General features: G+C 47.9%; 1 protein-coding gene across 3 annotated transcripts in view; it reads left to right on the top strand.

The window, feature by feature from the left end:
- The window catches only part of EIF5 (eukaryotic translation initiation factor 5), a 121,845-nt gene extending 95,713 nt beyond the window's left edge, over positions 1-26,132 (top strand). For all 3 annotated transcript variants that reach the window (XM_085626307.1, XM_085626308.1, XM_085626309.1), the window contains 3 exons: positions 522-686; positions 2,110-2,241; positions 25,736-26,132. In XM_085626307.1, the coding sequence (XP_085482433.1) occupies positions 522-686; positions 2,110-2,241; positions 25,736-25,825 (387 nt within the window). In that variant the 3' untranslated portion in view covers positions 25,826-26,132. The remainder of the gene's footprint in view (positions 1-521; positions 687-2,109; positions 2,242-25,735) is intronic.
- Positions 26,133-26,805: the final 673 nt, after the last annotated feature.

The raw sequence follows: 26,805 nt of genomic DNA, 5'->3' as shown, positions 1-26,805 counted from the left end.
TCACCTGGACATCCTTTTGTATTCTCATACTAACGCCATCACTCTTTATGGCGAAAAACGATCAGAATATGGAGTCGATGCCCATGCGCACTATCACCATAAGGAGTCACCTATCCCGTGACTACAGACTTATTTGAGAAAAGCAAAGTGCAATCATCCGAGCCCAACACCAGATGGCGATCTATGCTGAAGTATACAGCTCTACATGCCAAGAACAGATGCATACTGGTAAGTAGCATTTTCCTTTACAAGTATTGCTGCGTTACCTATTTTCTTTTAAAGTGCTCTGTAGCTTGATATGCTAATTATCTGAATTAATTCCTAGAATGCAATTTGAATGTGAATTTGAAAGCTGTTTGCTGCTAGACTTCTGTCACAAGGATGTTTTGTGTGAAGTGATGAAGGCATGACTGACGCAAAACATTATTGCATATCTACGTGGTTAGGATTTGATGATTTGGAGGGGGCAGGGAGGGACACTGGAATTTGTTTCCTTACACCATTTTTTTTTTCTTTTGCAGTTTTGTCATAACAACAAAAAAGCACAGAAGTACCTACTGCATGGATTTGAGTGTGTAGTGGATATACATCAAGCGCAACTTCTGTCTAAAATTCCCCGCACCCTTAAAGAAATGTATGATGCAGATCTTTTAGAGGAAGAGGTCATCATCAGCTGGGCAGAAAAGGTATATATTAATTTTGTTACTGTGTATTTATATAGCACTGCACACCAAATTTCTTCTGCCTTGGAGCATTTGAGGTGGGAAATTGACTGGCAGGTTACATTTAATTCATATTAGCCGTTGGCCAGTCAGTGATTTATTGTATTTTATTTTATTTGCACCCATACCCTTAAAGTTGAGCAGAAGGCATTTGACCTGGTTTCTGTGCAGAAACACCAGTTGGATTAAATTCTCAAGTTTTTAGCCCGTGCTGTCCGATGTACAATTGCCATCTCTCTGCTTGTCAGGCCACTATGCATGTATCCATCTATGTGTCTTGTGCTTTGATCGAACACCCTATGACAGTACGGGTGTTGGTGTTGTAGCCTTGCTTGAGTCAAATTGACGGGCACACCTTATGATTTGTGGTACAGAAGCCCACTGCTTGAATGTATGCTATCTTGGCAATATAAATCTATATAATATGTGCTACTGCAAGACTACTAAATAAAACGTAGAAATATTGCCCAATAGTTTATGAAAAACTTTTTTTTCCAAAATAGCAAACTTATTTACTAGATTTTATTTTCAAAGCCATCACTAATATTTTCGGACTTCTGCATGTAATTGCGTATAGTCACAGCATTCTGGGAGCATTACGAGTTGGTTTGAAAAGTGATTTGTAACAAGTGTACATATTTCTAGACTGAAACCGGTCAGTGAGGCAAGTCAAACTCGTTTCCTCTTAAAGCAATACTCCTTTTAGTGAAGGTGTTGCATTAATGAACCATGTATAGCCGTTTGAACAACTCAAATATGTTTCTGATCTTGTGCTAGTTCCAGGCTATCCTTTTTCATTGACTGCGTAATGTTATGTAAACTGGTAGCCAAAAGGTCTGTGCTAGAATAGTCAGGGTGCACTTGTTAAGTAAATGTGAATACCAGTTGTTGATCTCAAACCATGTTGTTGAGGGATGGGAATTTCTGAGTTCAGTGCTTCCAAATTTACGTTTTTCCTTGGGGAAGAGTTGGGATTATATAACTAATTTACCATATTAATTGCTGATTTCACAAAAGTTGCGTTTAGCTAGAATAATCTTTCTAGATGAAAATGCTGTCAAACATGCCACATAATTTGCCTTTGTTGCTCCTTGTTTGAATAACCCTGCTGTGCAAGCTAGTTGTCCTGATAATAGAGATCTGCAAAGTGGTTTAATAGCCATGACGAAATCCATATTTCAAATGGAACCATAGAATGTTGCCCTTATTAGTTTGCTGTGAATTATCATTTAATTTTGTGCAATAAAAGCAGAGTATGGATAATTGTAGATGTATATACTACAGCACTAATTTACAGAAGTGCACATTTTTCTAATGGAGGGCCATAGGCATGTTTTTGACTTGTCAAATTCTAGAATGAATAATCTTAATGTCTCTCCACTTGAAGCCGTCAAAAAAATATGTCTCCAAGGAACTTGCCAAAGAGATTCGTGTCAAAGCTGAGCCCTTCATTAAGTGGTTAAAAGAAGCAGAAGAGGAGTCCTCTGGTAATGATGATGAAGATGATGAAAACATTGAGGTATGTAGGTGAAAATTGCTAACTGTTCCGACCCCCACCCCCCAGGATATTGCGGCATGGATTAGCAAATTAAGTGGCACAAATATGGAAATTTAGCTGCATTTTTGCAGCCCTTTATTTTACTCATAATCATTCATTTTCAGCCTTAAATTAATAAAAAATGTGTTTGAGGCATATGAGCTGCAGATCACACACTTGGGATAGTAGATCGCCATCTGGTGTTGAGCTCGGATGCTTGCAGGTTGTTGTTGTCTTCGGAAGAAGTCTTTGGTCAAGAGATAGGTGACTCTTCCCTTGGACTACAGTGCGCATGGGCATCCACTCCATCCTCAGATTGTTTTTTTCCGCCATTGGGTTCGGATGCAACTTTTCCACTCCGGTTGGAAATCTCAAATACAATCTTTTCGAAGACTAAAACTTTTACCAACTACATCGAAGCACCTTCACTCACAATCGAATTCATCGGCTCGATTCCGGACGTCGATGCGGGCGGTTGGGCCTATCCACACCATGAGGCATACGGCTTAGGACTCCGTTTAAAAAATGTCCCCAGTGTGGAGCAAAATGTCCGTACTGTGACCATCACAAAGTCTGCAACCTGTGCCTATCACCGGAACACGACGAAGCCAGCTGTCCAGCTTGCGCAGAATTTCGATCCAAAAAGACTATTCGGGATCGAAGAGCTCCACGCCATATCATGGCACAGAGCCCAGCTCCGGAACCGGAAAACATCGAGGTGTGGGGGGGGGGGGGGATCCTCGTGACTCTAATGATCTGTTCACGGTTCCAGATACCGCACCATTGGATGATTGGCATACCAGATATGCCTGACCCCACACCCTACACCATATCCCTTCAAACCATCACCTCCAGATGACCACCTGGGGTTTGGACAACTAGTAAACAGGGCAGCACTTCACCATGGCGTCACCATGCACTCCGATGCACCCGAGGAAGATTTCCTCTTAGACACGTTTGAACAGTCTCAGAAAACAGTACAAATTCTACCTATGATTAAAGGTGTCGCAAAACACGCCACAGAAGTATTTAAAGACCCCGTCCGTGCCAGGGTGCTTAACCCAAGAATTGAGAGAAAATATAGACCTGCCCCAGAAGATCCTTATTACATCAAAGGACAGCTCCCTCTGGATTCTTTGGTCGTTTCCCCCCCTAAATCTGTACATAAACTCAGATCATTTCCATATGATCACTCTTCAACAAGTGCTCCCACTACTACAAAAAGGAGATTTCCTTGCCACACTAGATCTCAAAGACACTTATTTTCACATTCCCATACATCCTGCTCACAGAAAGTACCTAACGAGTGTGGTGGACAGACACTATCAGTTTACAGTGCTTGCATTCGGTGTGACCACTGCGCCCAGAGTATTCACCAAATGTCTAGCAGTTGTAGCAGCGCATCTCAGAAGACAACAAATTCATGTCTTCCCGTATCTAGACGACTGGCTAATAAAAGCCAACTCATTCAACAAATGCGTTCTACAGACTCACCAAACTATTCAACTCTTACACCGCTTGGGATTCACAATAAAATATCCCAAATCATCTCCAACCCTCCCACATACATCAATATCTGGGAGCCACCATAAATACCTCCAAAGCCCTAGCATATCCCAGCCCAGCCAGGATAGCCAATATAAAAGCTCTGATCGCAAAATTTCAAACCATCCAGCAAGTGTGTTCATGCAACTCATAGGCATGATGGCGTCCTGCATCTTCATTGTGCCTTATGCAAGACTACAAATGCGTCCCTTGCAAGAGTGTCTAGCACGTTGGTGGAATCAGGCTCACGGACAACTAACAGATCTGATGTTGGTGGACAGCCGCTCACATCACTCTCAAATGGTGGAACACACTAAACCTGTCCAAAGGGCGGCCGTTCCTCGAGCCTCTTCCACAAATGGTGCTAACAACGGACGCATCACTCATGGGATGGGGAGCCCATCTCCTAGGACACACCACTCGGGGCAAATGGACCACTCAACAGAGTGCTCCATATCAATTACCTGGAACTACTGGCATGAATACTAGCACTAAAATCATTCCAAATACATCTCCAGAACAAAACTGTCCTCATCCGTACGGACAACATGACAGCCATGTATTGTATACAAAAACAAGGGGGCACACATTCTCACCAGCTGTCCCAGCTTGCACAGAACATTTGGAGATGGGCCGTTCCCCAGAACATATACCTACTTGCAGAACACCTTCCAGGAGTTCACAATCCGATTGCCGACCTGTTAAGTCGACACTCAGATCCACGAATGGGAATTACATCCACAAGTCCTACTCCCCTTTTTCCAACAATGGGGCCAACCAGACATAGATCTGTTCGCCACACACTAATGCAAAATGCCCAACCTTCGCCGCCAGGTTTCACCACCCACAGTCGAAGGGCAATGCAATATGGATGAACTGGTCGGGCAGATTTGCGTACGCTTTTCCGCCTCTCCCACTCATTCCATTCGTGGTACGCAAGCTCCGGCAACCGTCTCTCAAACTGATCCTAGTAGCTCCCACATGGGCACGCCAGCCCTGGTTCACAACACTGCTGGAACTCTCGTTCCACACCAAAAACTGCGTCTCTCCCCGTCCTGATTAACCCTGATCCAGGTCAACAATCTAGCGATCTGGCTCCTGAAGTCCCAGAGTTCGGTTACCTCAACCTACCACCAGACTGTATGAATATTATAAGAGGACAGGCGACCTACCACTAGAGCCTGCTACGCTGCAAAATGGAGAAGATTTGCCATTTACTGCACTAACAATGATATACGCCCACTGGATGCATCCATCCAGAACATCATTTGCTACTTACTACACTTGCAAAGATGTAATTTAGCGTACTCATCCATACGTCTCCACCTAACAGCATGAGCAGCCTACATACAAAATCGACAACACTTGTCACTATTTAGAGTACCTGCGATTAAAGCCTTCATGGAAGGCCTTAAGAGGATTATTCCGCCCAGATTACCACCTTCTCCAGTGTAGAATCTAAACATTGTTCTTACAAAGGCTCATGGGTCCCCCATTTGAACCTATGCATAAATGCGAACTGCAGTTCCTCACATGGAAAGTGGCTTTCCTTATTGCTATCCCATCCCTTAGAAGGGTAAGTGAAATCCAGGCTTTAACCATTCAAGAACCATTCCTACAATTACACCGCAACAAAGTGGTTGTTAGAACAAATCCGAAATTCCTGCCAAAAGTCAGATCTCCATTCCATCTTAACCAATCAGTTGAGCTACCAGTGTTCTTCCCAAATCCGGACTCGGTAGCTGAAAGAGCTCTTCATACCTTAGACGTTAAAAGAGCCCTGCTTTACTACATTGACAGAACCAAATCATTCCACCAAACCATTGTTTGTTGCTTTCTCTCCACCACATAAAGGCAACCCCATTTCCAAATCCGGGATAGCCAGGTGAATAGTTAAATGTATCCAAATATGCTACCACCAGGCTAAACGCACACTAACAGTTCCCCCTAGAGCACATTCCACATGCAAAATAGGGGCTTCCATGGCATTCTTAGGAAACCTTCCCTTAGACATTTGTAAGGCAGCCACATGGTCTACAACACATACCTTCGCTAAACACTACTGTTGACGTGCAAGCAAAACAACAAGCTTCTGTAGGTCAAGCTGTTCTTCCGAAGACGACAACCTGCAAGCATCCAAGCCCAACACCAGATGGCGATCTACTATCCTAAGTGTGTGGCTCTGCAGCTCTACATGCCAAGAACAGATGCATACTGGTAAGTAGTATATTCCTTTAGCGGAGTATTCCTCTTAAAAATGGGCATGTTTAAAGTTCTGCCACTCTATGGAAGCACAGCTCCAATCCTAACCTCGTTTGAGGGGGTCCTATTTCTCCCTGGTATGTTCTAGCACCCATGTACGCACCCCTGCCTCAGGGACCCATGAGGCACAACAACTCTTCAGGTGCTCTAGGGCACAGGATCGTAGTGGGTGGAGGTGCACGGGTAATGTAAGGATGTTAAATATTGCTCTACGCCATGGCAGACATACTGAGGCCTATAGATGGGAAAACGTGTAATGTTTTGTTCACTGTTAGTTAATATTGCATTATTGTAATATGCTACAGGATGGATCTGTTTTAACCTTAAAAAGAGATGGGAGATGCAATGTACATGCTTTTTGTAAGTTCAGTAATCTTGCATACCAAGATTATCAAAATAAAATTAAACTATTGCTCCCTGCAGATCAGTGACATGGGGGTGGGTGAGCCCTTATACAATACAGCCCCCACCTCAATGTGACTTACAGGTGATGTGTGTGCAGTCTACATCCCAAATGACTCTTCCCACCTCCTCTGCGAGCAACCCACCTCCCCAGGCTTTTGGCACAAAGATCTTTTTGTTACTTGCAGCTCGTACCTTGCAATCTTTCTAATACAGCCTAATGCTTTCCAGTATGCATGATAGGGGACTCTTACACCTTGTAACCTTTTGTTCGAGGCATATGAGCTGCAGATTATACACTTTTGCATAGATCGCCATCTGGTGTTGGGCCCGGATGTTTGCAGTTTGTTTTTCTTCTTGGACAGTCTTGGAAGTCACGAGTTCGGTGACTCCTCCTTCGGTCCGTATTGCGCATGGGCTTCGGCTCCATCCTCTGTTTTTTTTCCGCCATTGGGCTCGGATGTGATACTTCGTGCTCTGGCTTCGAACCTTTCCAGTTCGACCTTCGACGGAAAATCCTCTTCCATCGAGATTCTTAACACAAAAATCATCTTCCTCATCTCTCTCGGCGGCACTTCTCGATTCCAGACATCGGCACCGGCCTTCGGGCCTCCCTCGACTCCGGTCTCGGCCGATGGAAAGGACTCCCTTCAAAAAGTGCCCAAAATGTGGGTCTAAATTTCCCCACACCGACCTGCATCAGGTGTGTAACCTCTGCCTCTCTCCCGAACACGAGGCCCGAGACTGCCCCGCCTGCAAGTCTTTTCGATCGAAAAAGACCATCCGGGATTGAAGAGCTTGACGCACCATGGCGCACTCATCGACTTCGGCTCCACCCGACATCTTCGGAGACGACACCGGAGCTTCGGTGCAGCAGCACACCGAGCAGGAGGAAGAACTCGCCAGCGCTTCCGAGGCCGACTACTCCGACCTGGAGGAGATCACACCGGCGCAGAGGGTCGTGAGTACTCTACCCCCTCCCGTACCCACACTGAAAGACTCCGGTTACACCTTCGCCTCCTGGCCTAGGGAAAACCAAACATACAGCTTCTATCACCCCACCTTCGGGCCCGGTGTCGAAGCATCATAAGTCTCCCGGCGGCTCGGTCTCGAGCCAGCCTACTCCGGTGCTGAATGGTGTTTTTCGGCACCAGAAGAAAACCACACCCAGTTCGGCTCTGAAGCCATCGGGCTCGAAACCTGCACTCTCGGTGCTGACAAAGCATAAGCCCCTCGGCACCGACGCTCCGGCGCCGAAGCCTGCCTCGGCACCGAGGATATCGGAGACCCCGAAAAAGCATGGCATGGAGAAACCATCGAAGCACTCTGCTCCGAAAACATCGGTGCCAGGAGAACTATTTACGCCTGATCCTTATCAAAAAACTTTAACAAAGGATCCAAAGACTAATCATTTAACTTTGTCTTCCAAAAAAAGACCTTTAAACCAGCCAGATCCTCCTCCACCGCCAAAACGGAAGGACTCTGCCACATCTCCCTTCAGAGAACCCTCCCCACCACCTCCTCCACCTCCCATTTCTCCGCCACCTTTGCCTCACCGCTCTCCAACCCCATCTCCAGACCCTGATTATGGAGATCCAGATTATGATCCGGCAGACGCCCCAATAAACCCCACACCTCCAGGGACACCAGACCCATGGGAGGATTACCACAACCCCGATGTACCATATATGCCTCAGGATGACATTTATCCATCCAGGCCATCTTCTCCAGAGGACTCCCTGGGGTTCCACCACTTAATACAGCGGGCGGCACACTACCATGGGGTAGAATTACACAGCGAGCCAGTTGAGGACGATTTCCTACTGGACACTTTTGACATACAAGATAAGGCCACAGCAATATTGCCCATGCTAAAAGGAGTAACCAAACATGCTGCAGAGGTGTTCAAGGACCCAGTCAGAGCTAGGGTATTAAACCCCAGGATAGAGAAGAAATATAAAGCAGCCCCCACAGATCCTGCATATATTAAAGGACCTGCTCCCTTAGACGCATTGGTGGTATCCACAGCTAGGAAGCGGTCTAACTCTCAATCCTCAGGGGAGGCTCCACCACCAGATAAGGAGTCCAAGCTCTTAGATGCGTCTGGTAAACGCACTGCCTCGCAAGCCGCAAATATGTGGCGCATCGCCAACACCCAAGCGCTGCTTGCACATTACGATGAGCTGGAGGCTATCATGCAACACCTCCCAAACAAACAAAGGGCTCATGAGCTAATACAGGAGGGAAAGCTCATCACTAACACCTCAATTAAATGTGCCCTCGACGCAGCAGACACAGCTTCTAGAGCTATAAACACCAGTGTTTTGCTTCGTCGTCCTGCCTGGCTCAGAATCTCAGGGTTTAAGCCAGAAGTCCAGGCATCTATATTAAATCACCCCTTTGACCAACAACACCTATTTGGTCCAAAGGTGGACGAAGCATTGGAGAAAATGAAAAAGGACACGGATACAGCAAAGTCTATGGGGGCATTACAATCCCATACCCCTAGACGTTCATTTCGTCGTTCCTCCTTTCGGGGCACAGACAGAGGTTACTCTGCCGATAGCGCCTCTACTTCCTACAAGTCCCCTCCTCAGAATACCTTCTCAAAGGGCTATCAAAGAGGTGGATATAGAGGAAACAATAATAAGGGCAGGGGAAAAACCAACAACACCTGTTCTGCCACACCGCCCGCCCAATGACTTTCCCCCGCTCCCCCCAGACCATTCCACTCCAGTCGGGGGGCAGACTACGGCGTTGTCTTCACACCTGGGAGACCATAACATCAGACAAATGGGTGACACAAATTGTTCAGTCAGGCTACTGTCTCGAACTAACATCTACCCCACCCAATATTCCACCCAGGCACCGTACAATGTCACAAGAACACACCACACTGCTCAAACAGGAGGTGATCTCCCTCCTGCAAAAACAAGCTATAGAGCAGGTCCCCGTCAATCAGCAAAATTTAGGTGCCTACTCTCTGTATTTTCTAATACCAAAGAGAGACGAGACCCTGCGGCCCATTCTAGACCTCCGGCCTCTAAATGCATACATACATTCGGACCATTTCCACATGGTCACCCTCCAACAAGTTCTCCCACTCCTGTGCCAGGGAGACTTTCTCACTACACTGGACTTGAAAGACGCATACTTTCATATTCCAATACACCCTTCTCACAGGAAGTACCTCAGGTTTGTGGTGGACGGTCAGCATTACCAATTCAGGGTTCTCCCCTTCGGGGTCACTACCGCACCACGGGTGTTTAACAAATGCCTAGCGGTAGTAGCAGCACACCTCAGAAGACAACACATTCACGTCTTCCCTTACTTGGACGACTGGCTGATAAAAGCCGCGTCCTATGACCAGTGTGTGCAACATACAAACAGCACCTAGCTGCTCCACCAGCTAGGCTTCACGGTGAGCCATCAAAAGTCCCACCTCATACCATCTCGCACAAAGCAATATCTCGGGGCCACTATAGACACCTCCAAAGATAGCCTATCCCAATTCAGCCAGGATCGCAAGCATACAAGCCTTGCGCCAAACATTCATTCTTCAGCACTCTCTTCCAGCAAGAGTGTTTATGAAGCTAATGGGGATGATGGCATCTTGCATCTTCATAGTGCCCCATGCAAGACTCCACATGCGTCCACTCCAAGAGTGCCTAGCACGGCAGTGGAACCAGGCCCAGGGACAGCTAACGGATCTGGTGTTGGTGGACGGCCGCACCCATCACTCTGCAGTGGTGGAACACCACAAACCTTTCCATAGGGCGGCCGTTCCTGGACCCGGTTCCTCAGGTGATTCTCACAACGGACGCATCGCTCTCCGGCTGGGGAGCGCACCTTCTACACCTCACAGTGCAAGGTCTGTGGACGCCACAGCAAAAGTTACTCCACATCAACCATCTGGAGTTATTGGCGATCTTTCTAGCCCTGAAATCCTTACAGAAACAAATTTCAGCCAAGGCAGTCCTCATTCGCACAGACAATATGACTGCAATGTATTATATTCAAAAACAGGGGGGGGGGGGGACCCACTCTCCCCAGCTCTCCCGCTTAGCACAGAGCATATGGAGATGGGCAATTCCACAAAAAATCTTTCTCCTGGCACAACACGTCCCAGGCATACAAAACACCATGGCAGATCTGCTCAGCAGACAGACGCAGCAAATGCACGAATGGGAACTGCATCCACAAGTTCTTCGCCCATTCTTTGGGGGCATCCTCAGACCTCTTCGCCACCCACGAAAACAAAAAATGCCTAAGCTCCGCCGCCAGATACCCATACCCACACCCATTGTCCAAAGGCAATGCGATATGGATGAACTGGTCAGGCAAATTTGCATACGCCTTTCCACCTCTCCCGCTAATTCCATTAGTGGTACGGAAGCTACAACAGCACTCCCTCACACTCATTCTGGTAGCTCCAACATGGGCCAGGCAGCCGTGGTACACCACACTACTACAACTATCAGTGGTACCACATCAAAAACTGCACCTATCCCCATGCCTCCTAACCCAGAACCATGGAGAAATCAGGCACCCGGACCCAGCTCAGCTCAACCTTGCGATCTGGCTCCTGAAATCTTAGAATTTGGATACCTTAACCTTCCCCCTGATTGCATGAACATTATCAAGGAAGCCAGACGTCCTACCACTCGAGCATGCTATGCCGGAAAGTGGAAGAGATTTGTTGTTTACTGCCGTAACAATACAATCAACCCTTTAGAGGCATCCATACAGCACATCATATGCTATCTGCTCCATCTTCAAAGGTGTAACCTGGCATATTCATCCATACGTCTACACCTAGCAGCAATTGCTGCTTACCTACAAAACAGACAGCATTTATCACTTTTCAGAGTGCCTGCTATTAAATCCTTTATGGAATGCCTTAAACGAGTAATTCCACCCAGGGCACCACCTTCCCCTGTATGGAATCTCAACGTAGTTCTTACAAGACTCATGGGTCCGCATTTCGAACCAATGCATAAATGTGAGCTACAGTTCCTCACTTGGAAAACAGCTTTCCTTGTAGCTATCACTTCCCTTAAAAGGGTTAGTGAGATACAAGCGTTCACTATACAGGAACCCTTTTTACAGATACATCACAGCAAAGTGATACTTCGCACAAATCCAAAATTTCTGCCCAAGGTCATTTCCCCCTTCCATCTTAATCAATCGGTGGAATTACCATTTTTTTTCTCGCAACCTCAATCTGTTGCGGAAAGGGCTCTACATACACTTGATGTTAAAAGGGCTTTACTGTACTACGTACAAAACACAACCTTTCAGAAAGACTAAACAATTGTTTGTCTCCTTCTCTCCACCGCATAAAGGCAACCCCATCTCTAAATCAGGGATAGCTAGGTGGATTGTGAAGTGCATACAAATTTGCTATCACAAAGCAAAAAACATTATCTGTTCCACCTAAAGCCCATTCTACAATAAAGATGGGGGCTTCTATGGCTTTTCTAGGGAACATACCCTTAGATGACATCTGCAAAGCAGCCACATGGTCAACACCGCACACCTTCACAAAACATTACTTTGTAGACGTGCACTCCAAACAACAAGCTAGTGTGGGCCAGGCTGTACTAAAGACACTATTTCAAACCACTGCAACGGATACCGGTGGTCGCCGCTAGGGCTGGGTACTGCTATATAATCTATGCAAAAGTGTATAATCTGCAGCTCATATGCCTCGAACGGAATATGCTACTTACCAGTATGCATCTGTTCTGAGGATGGAGCCGAAGCCCATGCGCAGTACGGACCGAAGGAGGAGTCACCGAACTCGTGACTTCCAAAGACTTTCCATGAGGAAAAACAAACTGCAAACATCCGGGCCCAACACCAGATGGCGATCTATGCAAAAGTGTATAGATCTGCAGCTCTACATGCCAAGAACAGATGCATACTGGTAAGTAGCATATTCCTTTTTATTTTTTATTTTTTTTGAGCAGTCAAACTGCAAACAAAAAATCATGGGTTCGAGGCATATGAGCTGCAGATCACACACTGAGGATAAGATCGCCATCTGGTGTTGGGCTCGGATGATTGCAGGTTGTTGTTGTCTTCGGAAGAAGCCTTTGGTCACGAGGTTGGTGACTCCTCCCCTGGACAACAGTGCGCATGGGCATCCACTCCATCGTCAGATTGTTTTTTTCCGCCATTGGGTTCGGATGAACTTTTTTCCGCTCCAGCAGAAAACTTCCAGCAATCGATTTAATTCTTCAATCTTCTTTCCATCGAAATCATCTCGGACCGGTTCCGGAAGCGGCTGATGGACAGGACACCCTTCAAGAAATGCCCCCGGTGTGGAGCGAAGTTCCCCCACAGTGATCACCACGAGGTTTGTAACCTCTGCCTGTCGCCGGAACACAACGAATCGACCTGTCCAGCTTGTTCCGCTTTCCGTTCCAAGAAGACCCTCCGGGACCGAAGAGCTCGACGCCATATTATGGCCAAACCAGCTCCAGAACCGGAGGACATCTTTGCTCAGGATGTTCCTGAAAATGACACCGAAGATCTCGATCGTGTCCGAGGCAGACGATTCCGATGACCTCATCACTCCAGGGCAGCGTGTGAGTACCAACCCCCCTGCCCCATCCAAAAAGACATTGGTCAAGACTCCGCCAGCTGGGCCCAGTCAAGACCGGAAATCCTCTTCAGAAGCCCCGCCCTCGGGCCCGGCTCCGAAGACATCTAAGCCTGTAGGTGGCTCGGGCTCGAGCAAACCTCATGTGATTGTACCTATAACACCTTCGGCACCGAAAACTCCACTGTCGGCACCGAAACAGGCTTCAAGACCGAAATCTCCTTCGGCACCAAAACGTTCCTCGGCACCGAAGTCTCCACCGGCGCCGAAACGTTCTTCGACATCGCTGCCTAAAAGTCCCTCGGCACCGAAATTTCCATCGGCACCGAAATTTCCATCGGCACCGAAATTTCCATCGGCACCAAAAACTACGTCCACACCGAAAAAAGTTCATAAAGACCCGAAACGGTCATCACCGCCACCACCTTCGGAGCCAGATGAACTTTTTCGCCCAGATCCTACTCAAAAGCGGATCTACATCAATCCCGAAACCGGACATGTGACTGCCGTCCCATACAAGAAACGGAAGCTGGACATCACACCACCTCCAGCTCCCATACGGAAGGACTGTGCTACTTCACCACTTCGTCCTTCCTCTCCTCTATTACCTCCTAACCCGTCCCCCCTCCTCCTTCTCCTTTACCATCCCCCTATCATTCACCTCCTCCACAGGATGATAATGATGACGGGGGGAGGGGCGGACCCTGATTTATTTAATTATCCTGTTGATCCAAACGACCCTTTTACGTTCCCAGACACAGCACCCGTAGATGACTGGTCTTATCCAATACCTGACATGCCTGACCCCACTACCTACCCCTCCAAGCCCTCCCCTCCTGATGACCACTTAGGGTTTGGCCAACTTATAAATAGGGCAGCAACATTCCATGGCGTCACAATGCACACGGACGCCCTTGAAGAGGACTTTCTCCTCGATACTTTTGAGCAGTCACAAAAAACTGTTCACATACTGCCCATGATTAAAGGGGTTATAAAGCATGCCACTGAAGTCATTAAAGACCCTGTTCGAGCTAGGGTTCTCAACCCACGCATCGAAAAAAAGTACCGACCAGCCCCGCAGGACCCTGCATACATTAAAGCCCAGCTCCCTTTAGACTCCTTGGTCGTATCAAATGCCAGGAAGCGCGTGAACTCAGACAACTGGAGAAACGCCTCCCCCGGACAAGGAGTCTAAGCTTTTAGAGGCCTCAGGCAAACGGGTCGCCGCACAGGCGGCGAACCATTGGCGTATTGCGAATACCCAGGCCCTGTTAGCCCGGTATGATAGGGCACATTATGACCAACTTGAGGACCTTATGCAACATCTGCCTGAACCCTTTAAGTCCCAGGCCACTGACCTCATCCAAGAAGGCAAATTAATATCTAATGCCTCCATTAAATGCGCCTTAGATGCGGCAGACACTGCTTCTAGGGCGGTCAATACTAGCGTCTTACTCAGACGACATGCCTGGCTCCGTATTTCCGGTTTTAAACCGGAGGTTCAAACCGCAATTCTGGCTCAACCTTTCAACCAAGAGCAGTTATTTGGCCCTGCAGTGGATACTGCATTAGAAAAAATGAAGAAGGATAATGAAACTGTCAAGTCTATGGGAGCACTGCAGTCTCCTCAAACCCGGGGTTCCTTTCGTCGCTCCTTTTTATAGAGGAGGCTCCAAAAACACAGGAACTGAGACCACATCCACCTTTAAAAATTCTGGACAAACATCCCCTAACAGAGGATATTTCCGAGGAGGTTATCGGGGAAACAATAACAAAGGTCGAGGGCGGGGCAACAACAATAACACCCGCACCTCCCCAGCCACTAAACAGTGACTTGCCACCACTCCCCCCAGACCATTCCACTCCGGTCGGGGGGCGGCTCCAACAATTCCTACCTGTCTGGACTTCCATCACCACTGACAGGTGGGTAAGACAAATTATCCAGTCTGGCTACTGCCTCGAACTCGTACAATCCCCCCCAAACATACCGCCCAAACAACGTCCAATGTCCTCACATCATCTCTCTCCTCAAACAAGAAGTTCAATCCCTGTTACAAAAACATGCGATAGAACCAGTCCCTCTTCAACATCAGGGAACAGGGTTATATTCTCTATACTTCCTCATTCCCAAAAAGGACAAAACATTAAGGCCCATACTGGATCTCAGACTACTAAACCAGTATATACATTCGGATCATTTTCATATGACCACCCTCCAACAAGTCCTCCCACTTTTACAACCGGGAGACTTCCTTGCCACATTGGACCTCAAGGACGCGTACTTTCACATCCCTATGCATCCCGCTCACAGAAAATATCTACGATTTGTGGTAGATGGGCAACACTATCAATTTACAGTTCTCCCATTCGGAGTAACAACAGCACCCAGAGTGTTCACCAAGTGCCTAGCAGTCGTGGCAGCGCACCTCAGAAGACAACAGATCCATGTCTTCCCCTATCTGGACGATTGGCTCATAAAAGCCAATACTCACCAAAAGTGCGTTCTCCACACTCATCGCACGATTAAAACTCTCCACAATTTGGGATTCACTATCAACTACCCCAAATCCCATCTATAACCTTCCCACTTACATCAGTATCTAGGAGCAACCATAGATACATCCAAAGCCATTGCTTATCCCAGCACTGCCAGGATAGCCAGTATACAAAATCTCATCTCTCAATTTCAAACTCATCCATCTCTTCCAGCAAGTGTTCATGCAGCTCCTAGGCATGATGGCGTCATGCATCTCCATAGTCCCACACGCACGACTTCAAATGCGTCCCTTACTGGAATGTCTAGCACAACAGTGGAACCAAGCTCACGGACAACTTACCGATCTGGTGTTGGTGGACAGTCGCTCACTTCGCTCACTGAAATGGTGGAACACCATCAACCTTTCCAAAGGGCGGCCGTTCTTAGAGCCTCTTCCACAAGTTGTGCTAACTACCGACGCATCTCTCACAGGGTGGGGAGCCCACCTCCTTCACCATACCACTCAGGGCAGATGGACCAGTCAACAAAAACTGCTCCACATCAACCACCTGGAACTCTTAGCAGTGTTCCTAGCACTAAAATCCTTTCAGGTACACCTAAAGAACAAAACTGTCCTCATACGCACAGACAACATGACGACAATGTATTATATACAGAAACAGTGAGGGACACATTCTCTCCAACTGTCCCAACTGGCACAGCAAATCTGGAGATGGGCAATTCCCCAAAACATCTACCTGTTAGCAGAACATCTCCCAGGAATCCACAATCAGGTGGCCGACCTCCTAAGTCGCCACACACAGCAGATCCACGAATGGGAATTACACCCCAAGGTTCTACTCCCCTTCTTCCAAAAATGGGAACAACCAGACATAGACCTGTTCGCCACTCCCGAAAACACAAAATGCCCAACCTTCGCCGCCAGGTACACCCACAGTCGAAAGGCAATGCCCTATGGATGAACTGGTCAGGCAGATTTGCGTACGCTTTTCCGCCTCTTCCACTAGTTCCATTTGTGGTACGCAAACTGAAACAACAGTCTTTAACACTAATACTAGTAGCTCCCACTTGGGCACGTCAACCGTGGTTCACCACACTTCTGGAACTATTCTTAGTTCCACATCAAAGGCTACGCCTCTTCCCGGATCTATTAACCCAGAACCATGGAGAAATCAGACACCCAGATCCTCAAACACTGAACCTAGCGATCTGGCTCCTGAGGTCTTAGAGTTCGGATACCTCAATCTCCCTCCAGACTGTATGAATATCATAAAGGAAGCCAGACGACCTACTACTAGAGCGTGTTATGCCGCGAAATGGAAACTATTTGCCATCTACTGCGCTAATAATGACATACATCCATTGGATGCTTCCATCCAAAACATCATTTGCTATCTACTACACTTGCAAAGATGCAATCTAGCGTATTCCTCTATACGTTTACACCTAGCAGCCTACTTGCAAAATAGGCAACACCTGTCCCTTTTTAAGGTACCAGCCATCAAAGCGTTTATGGAAGGTCTCAAAAGAATTCTTCCCCCAAGATTACCACCTTCCCCAGTGTGGAATCTCAATGTGGTTCTAACAAGACTTATGGGTCCCCCATTTGAACCTATGCACAAATGTGAATTACAATTCCTAACATGGAAGATAGCTTTCCTTATCGCAATCGCTTCCCTACGAAGAGGAAGTGAAATACAAGCCCTTACACTAGAGGAACCTTTCTTACAACTACACCGTAACAAAGTGGTTCTTAGGACAAACCCTAAATTTCTCCCAAAAGTGATTTCCCCTTTCCACCTTAACCAATCAGTAGAGCTACCAGTCTTTTTCCCAAACCCAGACTCCGTAGCTGAAAGGGCACTACACACCTTAGATGTCAAAAGAGCCTTGCTTTATTACATCGACAGGACGAAACCTTTTCGAAAGACAAAACAACTCTTTGTTGCTTTCGCACCACCACATAAAGGCAATCCCATCTCCAAATCCGGTATAGCCCGGTGGATAGTTAAATGCATCCAAATATGCTACCAAAAGGCTAAACGTACACTTACAGTTCCCCCTAGGGCGCACTCCACGCGTAAAATAGGGGCTTCTATGGCCTTCTTAGGCAACATTCCCTTAGAAGACATTTGCAAGGCAGCCACGTGGTCTACCACGCATACCTTCACTAAACACTACTGTGTTGATGTGCAAGCCAAACAACAGGCCTCAGTGGGCCAGGCTGTCCTAAAAACTTTATTTCAAACTGCTGCAACGGATACAGGCGACCACCGCTAAGGGGAAGCACTGCTGTATAATCTATCCTCAGTGTGTGATCTGCAGCTCATATGACTCGAACGGAATATGCTACTTACCAGTATGCATCTGTTCTTGGCATGTAGAGCTGCAGAGTCACACACGCCCGCCTCCCCGGGACCTGTATCTGTTCCAGCATCTGTCTTACTTAGACATTACACATGGACATCCTTTCTTTCATTCCTATACACCATCTTTTCCCTTCATGGCGAAAAAACAATCTGACAATGGAGTGGATGCCCATGCGCACTGATGTCCAGGGGAGGAGTCACCAACCTCGTGACCAAAGGCTTCTTCCGAAGACAACAACAACCTGCAATCATCCGAGCCCAACACCAGATGGCGATCTTATCCTCAGTGTGAGACTCTGCAGCTCTACATGCCAAGAACAGATGCATACTGGTAAGTAGCATGTTCGAGGCATGTGGGCTGCTGAATTCATATCTGTGCATAGATCGCCGCCTAGTGTTGGGTCCGGATGTTTGCACGTTGTTGTCCTGGAAGAGTCTTCGAAGTATCCTTGGATAGGTGACTCCTCCCCTGGACTACAGTGCGCATGGGCATCCTCTCCATCCTCAGATTGTTTTTTTCCGCCATTGGGTTCGGATGTGCTATCTTAGCTCAAGTTAGGAAAATATTTTTTCGAGGCCAAAAGGCCTTTAGTTCGCGTCGGTACTGTTTATCGATCGGGTTTCGATAGAATTTGTTAGTTTACTAACTTTCAGCACCGACTGCTTTCGCATTTACCTGTCCATCGACGACTTCGACGATGGAATCCAGGACGCCGTTCAAAAGGTGTCCGGTATGCAATGCGAAGTACCCACACATCGACGTCCATCCGGTGTGCAACAAATGCCTTTCGCCGGACCACGACGAATCAACATGCATGGCCTGTGCCCGGTTCCGCTCGAAGAAGACTCTGCGGAATCGACGAGCGGCGAGACTCGAGGCGCAGCACGCGGCACCGGCCCCGACAGACATCTTCGGCGAGGCCGAGGACGTCGAGGAATTGGAAGTCTTGCCCTCCAGTCCCGTTTCCGAACACGAACCCGGATCGGACGAGGAAGACGAGTCACTCTTCCACAGAGGTGAAGACGACACCGAGGTAGGAGACGACGAGGAGGCCTTCGGGGCCGAAGAAAGTAGCTCCAATGATGAACAAGGCCTACCTGTTCAAACCGTTCAAACACCAGTGCCACAGCCTATGGCTCCGGTCGAGGGATCGCCTTCGGGCCTTACCCGAGACCCATCCCGCAGTTCTTCGGGCCCGGCCTCGGACGTTCAGCGGCAGCCATTACTACATAAACAGGCTGGTTTCCCTATCACAAAACCGAAACCGAAAGCTGCTCAGGTTCCACCGAAACCGAAACTAGCGCTGGTCGGATCGAGGCCTTCGACGCCAGCGCACCGCGTCGGCACCGACCGCACAAAGAGGGACTTCGGTGCCGAACTTGAGGCGGGCGACGTTGGAGTCGACAAACGGAAAAAAGCCATCGGCACCGACAAACCTGCTCGGCTACCGGCACCGACGACACCAAGGGCCGTACCGCCTGCTGTGTCTCACATCGCTCCCTCGACGACACCTAAGCCTCAGGTATCGAAGACTTCAACGGTGATCTCTTCACCCCGACTCGATGACCCTCCGGCACCGAAAAAATCTACGGCGGCCTCTACGAGCCTGGCCGGTGCCAAAGCCTCGAAGGCGCCCCAAGTACGACCTGGTGTGACGCAAGGCAGCAAAACCACACCTGTCCTCCAGGACACGTCGGGCTCCGGTTCGGTCGGAGCTCCCGCAGCCTCTTCGGTGCCGACCAACATTACCTTCGGCTTGCCTCCGTCAACAATCCCAAAAATGTTCCAACTCAGGACACGGGTCACCCAACCTACGGTCACACCTGCTGAGACGTCTCCAGCACGTATCATCGACGCCGGCACTGGCAGAATGATTCTCCAGGACCGAAGGATAACTTCGGAGCCGCCATTGGACCCTTTCAGGATCCCACTAAAAAGGAAGTTGCCTGCAGAATCGGAACCTCTCCTTTATGAACCCTTCCATTCATCCTACCTGGATCCACACCGGTTCTCCCCCACACGCTCCGATACAGACGCATTGGAGAACTACATGGCTGACCAAGTCCCCTACCATGTAGACACGGACCCTGATGACCAGCAGGACCCTGATCAAACTTGGGGCGACCCTGCAGACCCCAGTGCACCTCTCGATGCACAGGATCCACAACTATATGGGGCAAAGACATCTCCTACGGAGGATACTGCAGCGTTCAATGCTCTTATCGAACGTGCTGCCAATAACCATGGGGTGCAGCTTCACTCTGATACCATCGAAGATGACTTTCTAATGGACACCTTTGCATCCTCAGAAAGACATGTAAAGACTCTGCCAATGTTGAAGGGGGTCCTCAAACCAGCCAAGGACATTTTCAAAGAACCCACCAGGGCACGAGTGATAAACCCCAGGATTGATAAAAAATACAGATCAGCACCTGGGGATCCTACTTACATCAGAGGACAATTACCACTCGACTCCATCGTCGTAGCGAATGCACGCAAGAGGGCACACTCGCAAACAACAGGTGACGCTCCTCCCCCGGACAAAGAGTCCAAGGTGTTAGAAACCTCTGGCAAGCGAGTTGCCGCCCAAGCTGCCAACATATGGCGCATAGCCAACACTCAGGCGCTCCTTGCTCGCTATGATAGAGCGCACTATGACACACTTGAGCAAATATTCCAACATCTCCCTGACCAGTTCAAGGAAGGCGCAGAAATGCTCATCAGAGAAGGACAGCTACTAACGAACGCTTCCATCAAATGCGCACTAGATGTTGCAGACACGGCTGCCAGAGCCATAAACACAAGCGTCATGTTGCGACGACATGCCTGGCTACGGATCTCAGGATTCAAGCCTGAGGTACAAAACAATATACTGAACCAGCCCGTCAACCCCGACTATTTATTCGGGCCAGAGGTTGACACCACCCTCAAAGATAAAAAAGGATACGGACACTGCAAAGTCCATGGGCGCACTACAAACTCAGTCCTTTCGGAGCGGCTCCTTTCGTCGCCCCGGAAACAAGGGAGCAGGTAGAGGACAGGGGGTCACAACAAACATATAACAAAGGCAATACACAGACCACCTATGATAAAAACACCCGAGGTGGATATCGTGGCTCCAGCACAAAGGGCAGAGGACGCGGCTACGGCAACACCAGGTCCTCCCCCAAGAACAAGCAGTGACGCCCTCTCCCTTCCTCCCGACCACATAACACCTGTCGGGGGAAGGCTACAAAGGTTCCTGTCCACGTGGAATTCCATCACCACGGACAGGTGGGTCAAAGATATTATAAAATACGGTTACTGTCTGGAGTTAACCTCCACTCCACCCACAATACCACCAAGAAGCCGTCCTATGTCCTCAGAGCACTTAACGCTCTTACAGCAAGAAGTGCAAAGTATGCTTCTAAAAGGCGCTATAGAGGTCGTACCCATCCACGAGCAGGGTGCGGGAGTGTACTCCCTCTACTTCTTAATTCCAAAAAAGGACGGGTCGCTCAGACCTATATTGGACCTGAGACCCCTGAACCAGTACATTCTTTCAGAGCACTTTCATATGCTCACTCTACAGCAAGTCCTTCCGCTTCTCAAGCAGGGAGACTTCCTAGCCACACTGGACCTCAAGGATGCGTACTTTCACATACCCATCCACCCCTCACACAAAAAATACCTCAGGTTCACTGTTCAGGGGCAGCACTATCAGTTCAAAGTCCTTCCCTTCGGCGTGACAACAGCGCCCAGGGTTTTCACGAAGTGCCTCGCTACGGTGGCAGCACATCTACGGAGGCAGCATATACACGTCTACCCCTACCTAGACGACTGGCTCGTTCAAGCGAAGTCAGCCCAGCAATGTGCAAGCCACATGTCCCGCACCATTCACCTTCTTCACAGTCTGGGATTCTCACTGAATTATCCAAAGTCCCATCTCCAGCCCGCACACGTACAACAGTACCTAGGTGCGACTATAGACACTCTGGCGGCCACAGCTCAGCCAAATTTAGTGAGGATCGACAGCATACAACTGCTGATCTCCAAATTCAAACCCAATCACTCACTTCCAGCGCGAGTGTTCATGCAGTTGATAGGCATGATGGCCTCCTGCATCTTCATAGTCCCGCACGCGAGATTACATATGCGCCCACTTCAGGAGTGCCTAGCACGTCAGTGGAATCAGGCTCAAGGACAGTTAAAGGACCTAGTGTTGGTGAGCGGTCGGGCATACAACTCTCTGCATTGGTGGAATCCACAAAACCTTTGCAAGGGCCGACCGTTCCAAGAGCCTGTCCCACAAATAGTACTGACAGCGGACGCGTCTCTCCAGGGATGGGGAGCTCATGTACTCCACTACACAGTGCAAGGACTATGGACAACACAACAAAAGAAGTTGCACATCAACCTTCTGGAATTGATGGCAATCTTCCTAGCCATGAAGGCGTTCAAAGTACATCTATGCAACAAAATCGTGTTGATCCGGACGGACAACATGACCGCAATGTACTACATACAGAAACAGGGAGGCACACACTCTCCACAGTTGTCTCATCTGGCTCAGAGCATGTGGAAGTGGGCCATTCAAAGGAACATGTTCCTCATGGCGGAACACCTCCCTGGCAAGGACAACCAGATGGCGGATCTGCTCAGCAGACACAGCCACCAAATGCACGAGTGGGAGTTACACCCATCAGTACTCCAACCGTACTTTCAGCAGTGGGGTCATCCGGAGATAGACCTATTCGCGACAAGCGAAAACGCAAAATGCCCAAGCTTCGCCGCCAGATTCCCACATCCGCAGTCGCAGGGCAATGCGATATGGATGAACTGGTCCGGCAGATTTGCGTACGCTTTTCCCCCAGCGCCATTGATACCGCTAGTGGCCCGCAAACTCCGACAACACTCCCTGACACTCGTCCTAGTTGCTCCCACGTGGGCACGCCAGCCGTGGTACACCACCTTCCTCGAACTTTCCGTGGTGCCGCATCAAAGGCTGCGGATCAAACCCGCGCATTTGACGCAGAACCATGGAGAGGTTCAGCACCCAGATCCGCAACAGCTGAATCTGGCGATCTGGCTCCTGAAGTCCTAGAGTTTGGCTATCTCAACCTGCCACCTGACTGTATGGACATCATCAAGGAGGCCAGGAGACCCACTACCAGAGCTTGCTATGCAGCCAAATGGAAAAGGTTCGTCATTTATTGCGGAAATAATGACATCAACCCGCTGGACGCATCCATCCAAAACATCATCTGTTATCTCTTACACCTATATCGATGCAATCTGGCGTACACCTCTATACGTGTCCATTTGACCGCAATATCAGCCTATCTGCAAACCAGGCAGCACCTCTCTCTATTCAGAGTGCCTGCCATCAAAGCATTCTTGGAAGGGCTCAAACGAGTCATTCCACCTAGTCACCCACCGGCTCCAATGTGGAACCTCAACTTGGTCCTCACACGCCTGATGGGTCCACCCTTTGAACCTCTACACTCATGCGAGATTCAATTCCTTACCTGGAAAGTGGCCTTCCTAGTAGCGATCACTTCCCTCAGAAGAGTTAGTGAACTCCAGGCACTAACCGTTCAAGAACCATTTATTCAGGTTCACGCTAACAGGGTCGTACTACGTACCAACCCCAAGTTCATGCCCAAGGTAATATCACAGTTCCACATGAACCAGACTATTGAACTGCCCGTTTTCTTCCAAAACCCACAAACTGTTGCAGAAAGGGCACTACATACACTAGATGTACGGAGGGCCCTCATGTACTACATCGACAGGACTAAACCATTCAGGAAGACAAAACAACTGTTCGTTGCCTTTGCCCCACACCACAAAGGTAACGCCATCTCCAAAGCAGGGATAGCCAGATGGATAGTTAAGTGTATTCAAATCTGTTATCAAAAGGCAAAACGCACATTAACTATTCCACCACGAGCCCACTCAACACGTAAGTTGGGGGCTTCCATGGCCTTCCTAGGAAATATCCCCCTGCATGATATATGCAGAGCAGCCACATGGTCCACTACACACACATTTACAAAACACTATTGCGTAGATGTGCAGTCAAAACAGCAGGCAGCTGTAGGACAGGCTGTTCTCAAAACACTTTTTCAGACCGCTGCAGCTGGCACGGGTAGCCGCCGCTAATAGAGGGCACTGCTATGTATTCTATGCACAGATATGAATTCAGCAGCCCACATGCCTCGAACTGAATATGCTACTTACCAGTATGCATCTGTTCTTGGCATGTAGGGCTGCTGACATTCATATCGCCCTCCCTCCTCCCCGGCGCCTGTCGCAGCTGCAGCTCTCAGAATTACTGCAAGCATGGTCATCACTTTCTGTATCTACTCCATCACTGCCACAATGGCGAAAAACAATCTGAGGATGGAGAGGATGCCCATGCGCACTGTAGTCCAGGGGAGGAGTCACCTATCCAAGGATACTTCGAAGACTCTTCCAGGACAACAACGTGCAAACATCCGGCCCCAACACTAGGCGGCGATCTATGCACAGATATGAATGTCAGCAGCCCTACATGCCAAGAACAGATGCATACTGGTAAGTAGCATATTCAATTCCTTCTAACTACTCTGGCAATCATCACTGTGTAATATAGGTTAAGAAAATGCTGTGCATACTCCTGCCATCTAGAGTTGTGATGAGGGGGAGAGATGTACATCCACCTCCTGTGTCTAATCAACCTTAGAATCTGTCACCGCATCATACGTTCAAACTGCCATCATTCTGTGACCATATTTGCCATTGTATTGGTGCAAATATACCATTGTATACCACTGCACAAGCAATATACACTAATCCGAGAACACACCATATCGCGTTCACACTCCAGTGTACTACCAGTCACTTAAAACCCTTTTTAATACCACAACACAATCCATAACCGCTTACTCCTATCACACATACGCCTACGATTAGGTCCACAAACCATTATACTTAAATGTAATCATTACAAAGTGTTTGCTGTTAATTACCATAATGGCCATTAATTTGCCTTGTGCATCTATGCACTCATCAGAATATGGTCATGCTCCCCACTATGCTGTACAACCACACAAGCTATAATTTGTACAGGTTGTTACTAAAACAAGCCCACTCTTAGCTCAACCTACATCATATGGCCACAATCTACAGTACATACACCCTCCACATTATCTGATCATACTCTTCAACCTGCCAGACATACAGCATTGTAGGTAATGCATCCAGGGTCAATCTGCTCAACTGGCCCCCCATGTCCAATCTGCCAGAATTAAATTATGTATAGTCTTCAAATCAAGATAAATGAATCACAAAGCATTTTCAACTGGACAAACTCCAACATTTTGCAGCCTATTCAACACTTTCCAACGCACTGAATGGATTTTCACCAACCCACAAAGCTTTCTGTAAAGTTTAACTGCCATGCCTTTTCAAATGGGAGCTTTATTCGCTCCCTTCTACACAAAGCAAATGTGCAGAAAGTTCGCTGGATTATGGTGAGTCAGTGGCCGGTTGTAAATTAATTCCTCAATCATCAAAAGCCTTCCAAGGGAACACACATTTGACCATTATCACAACTTGCACACCTTGGGGGGGGGGGGGGGGGGGCGGCAAATAAAGTGCTTGTATTGTTGAAATCATCTACTGTAACAGAATTAGACTTGCAGGTAAGTAACTTTTCCTTTTAATTCGGGGGAGGGGCTAGATTTGATTTATTTGAATAATTTCATCTAATTTTCTCTGTTCATTTAGTGTTATACTTTTGTTAATTCTACCTTATTTTTCCTTTTAAGGTCGTCTATTCCAACACTGCCAGTGTTCCTAAAATTGAAACTTTGAAAACTGCAACTAAAGAGGATGATATTGATATTGATGCAATTTAAAAGCAACGCAAGCCAATGGGGAAAGAACTGCATTACTCATTTTATTCCAGAGGTGCAACATAAATGTGAATAAGCTGCAGGAGCATAACATTGTGCTGCACTAAAAATTTGCAGATGTGTTTTTACTACTATTTACTACAATTGGTCTTGTTTAAGCTGCTTAACTAAGTCAATACACTTGTTATTTTTGCCCTGACACAGCATGTGGATTCTTTTTAAATCTTGGTATTGGACATAAACACTTGGTGCATATTTTTACAGTTGTGCAAATAAAACTTATTTTTCTTTGGGTCACAATCTATCTTTACTTTCCTTGTACAGTGTCCTGTTTTTTTGTTGTAGAAATGCAGTCTACTTCTCTTTAGGAGGGTAAAACTGAACTTAAGGAAATAAGAACGCTAATATTAAAAGTAGGACCATGTTCGAGGCATATGAGCTGCAGATTACACACTTTTGCATAGATCGCCATCTGGTGTTGGGCCAGGATGTTTGCAGTTTGGTTTTCCTCTTGGAAAGTCTTTGGAAGTCACGAGGTTGGTGACTCCTCCTTTGGATGGTATTGCGCATGGGCTTCGGCGCCATCCTCGGATTGTTTTTTTCCGCCATCAGGCTCGGATGTAATCTTCGCGCTCCGGTTCCGAACAGCTTCCAGTTTGATAATCGACGCGCAATCCTCACCCCAATTCGCGGTTTTGTTTCGATCGCGATCTCTTCAATCAACGCGCCTTCTCATCAGCACAAACCTTCGGTTCCAGTCGTCGGCGGCCTTCGGGCTACCCAAGCTTCGGGCCCGGCTAATGGAAAGGACTCAATTTAAAAAGTGCCCTCGATGTGGGTCCAAATTTCCCCACACCGATCTTCATGAGGTATGCAACTTTCCTCTCCCCTGAACACGAGGCTCGAGACTTTCCGGCCTGTAAGTCTTTCCGATCCAAAGACTATTTGGGACCGAAGAGCCAGAAGTAACATGGCACACTCCT

This window comes from Triturus cristatus, chromosome 9, assembly GCF_964204655.1.
Source record: "Triturus cristatus chromosome 9, aTriCri1.1, whole genome shotgun sequence".
In the NCBI taxonomy this organism is placed as follows: Eukaryota; Metazoa; Chordata; class Amphibia; order Caudata; family Salamandridae; genus Triturus; species Triturus cristatus.
The sequence above is the reverse complement of the archived record's forward strand: the minus strand, read 5'-3'. Positions and strand labels throughout refer to the sequence as shown.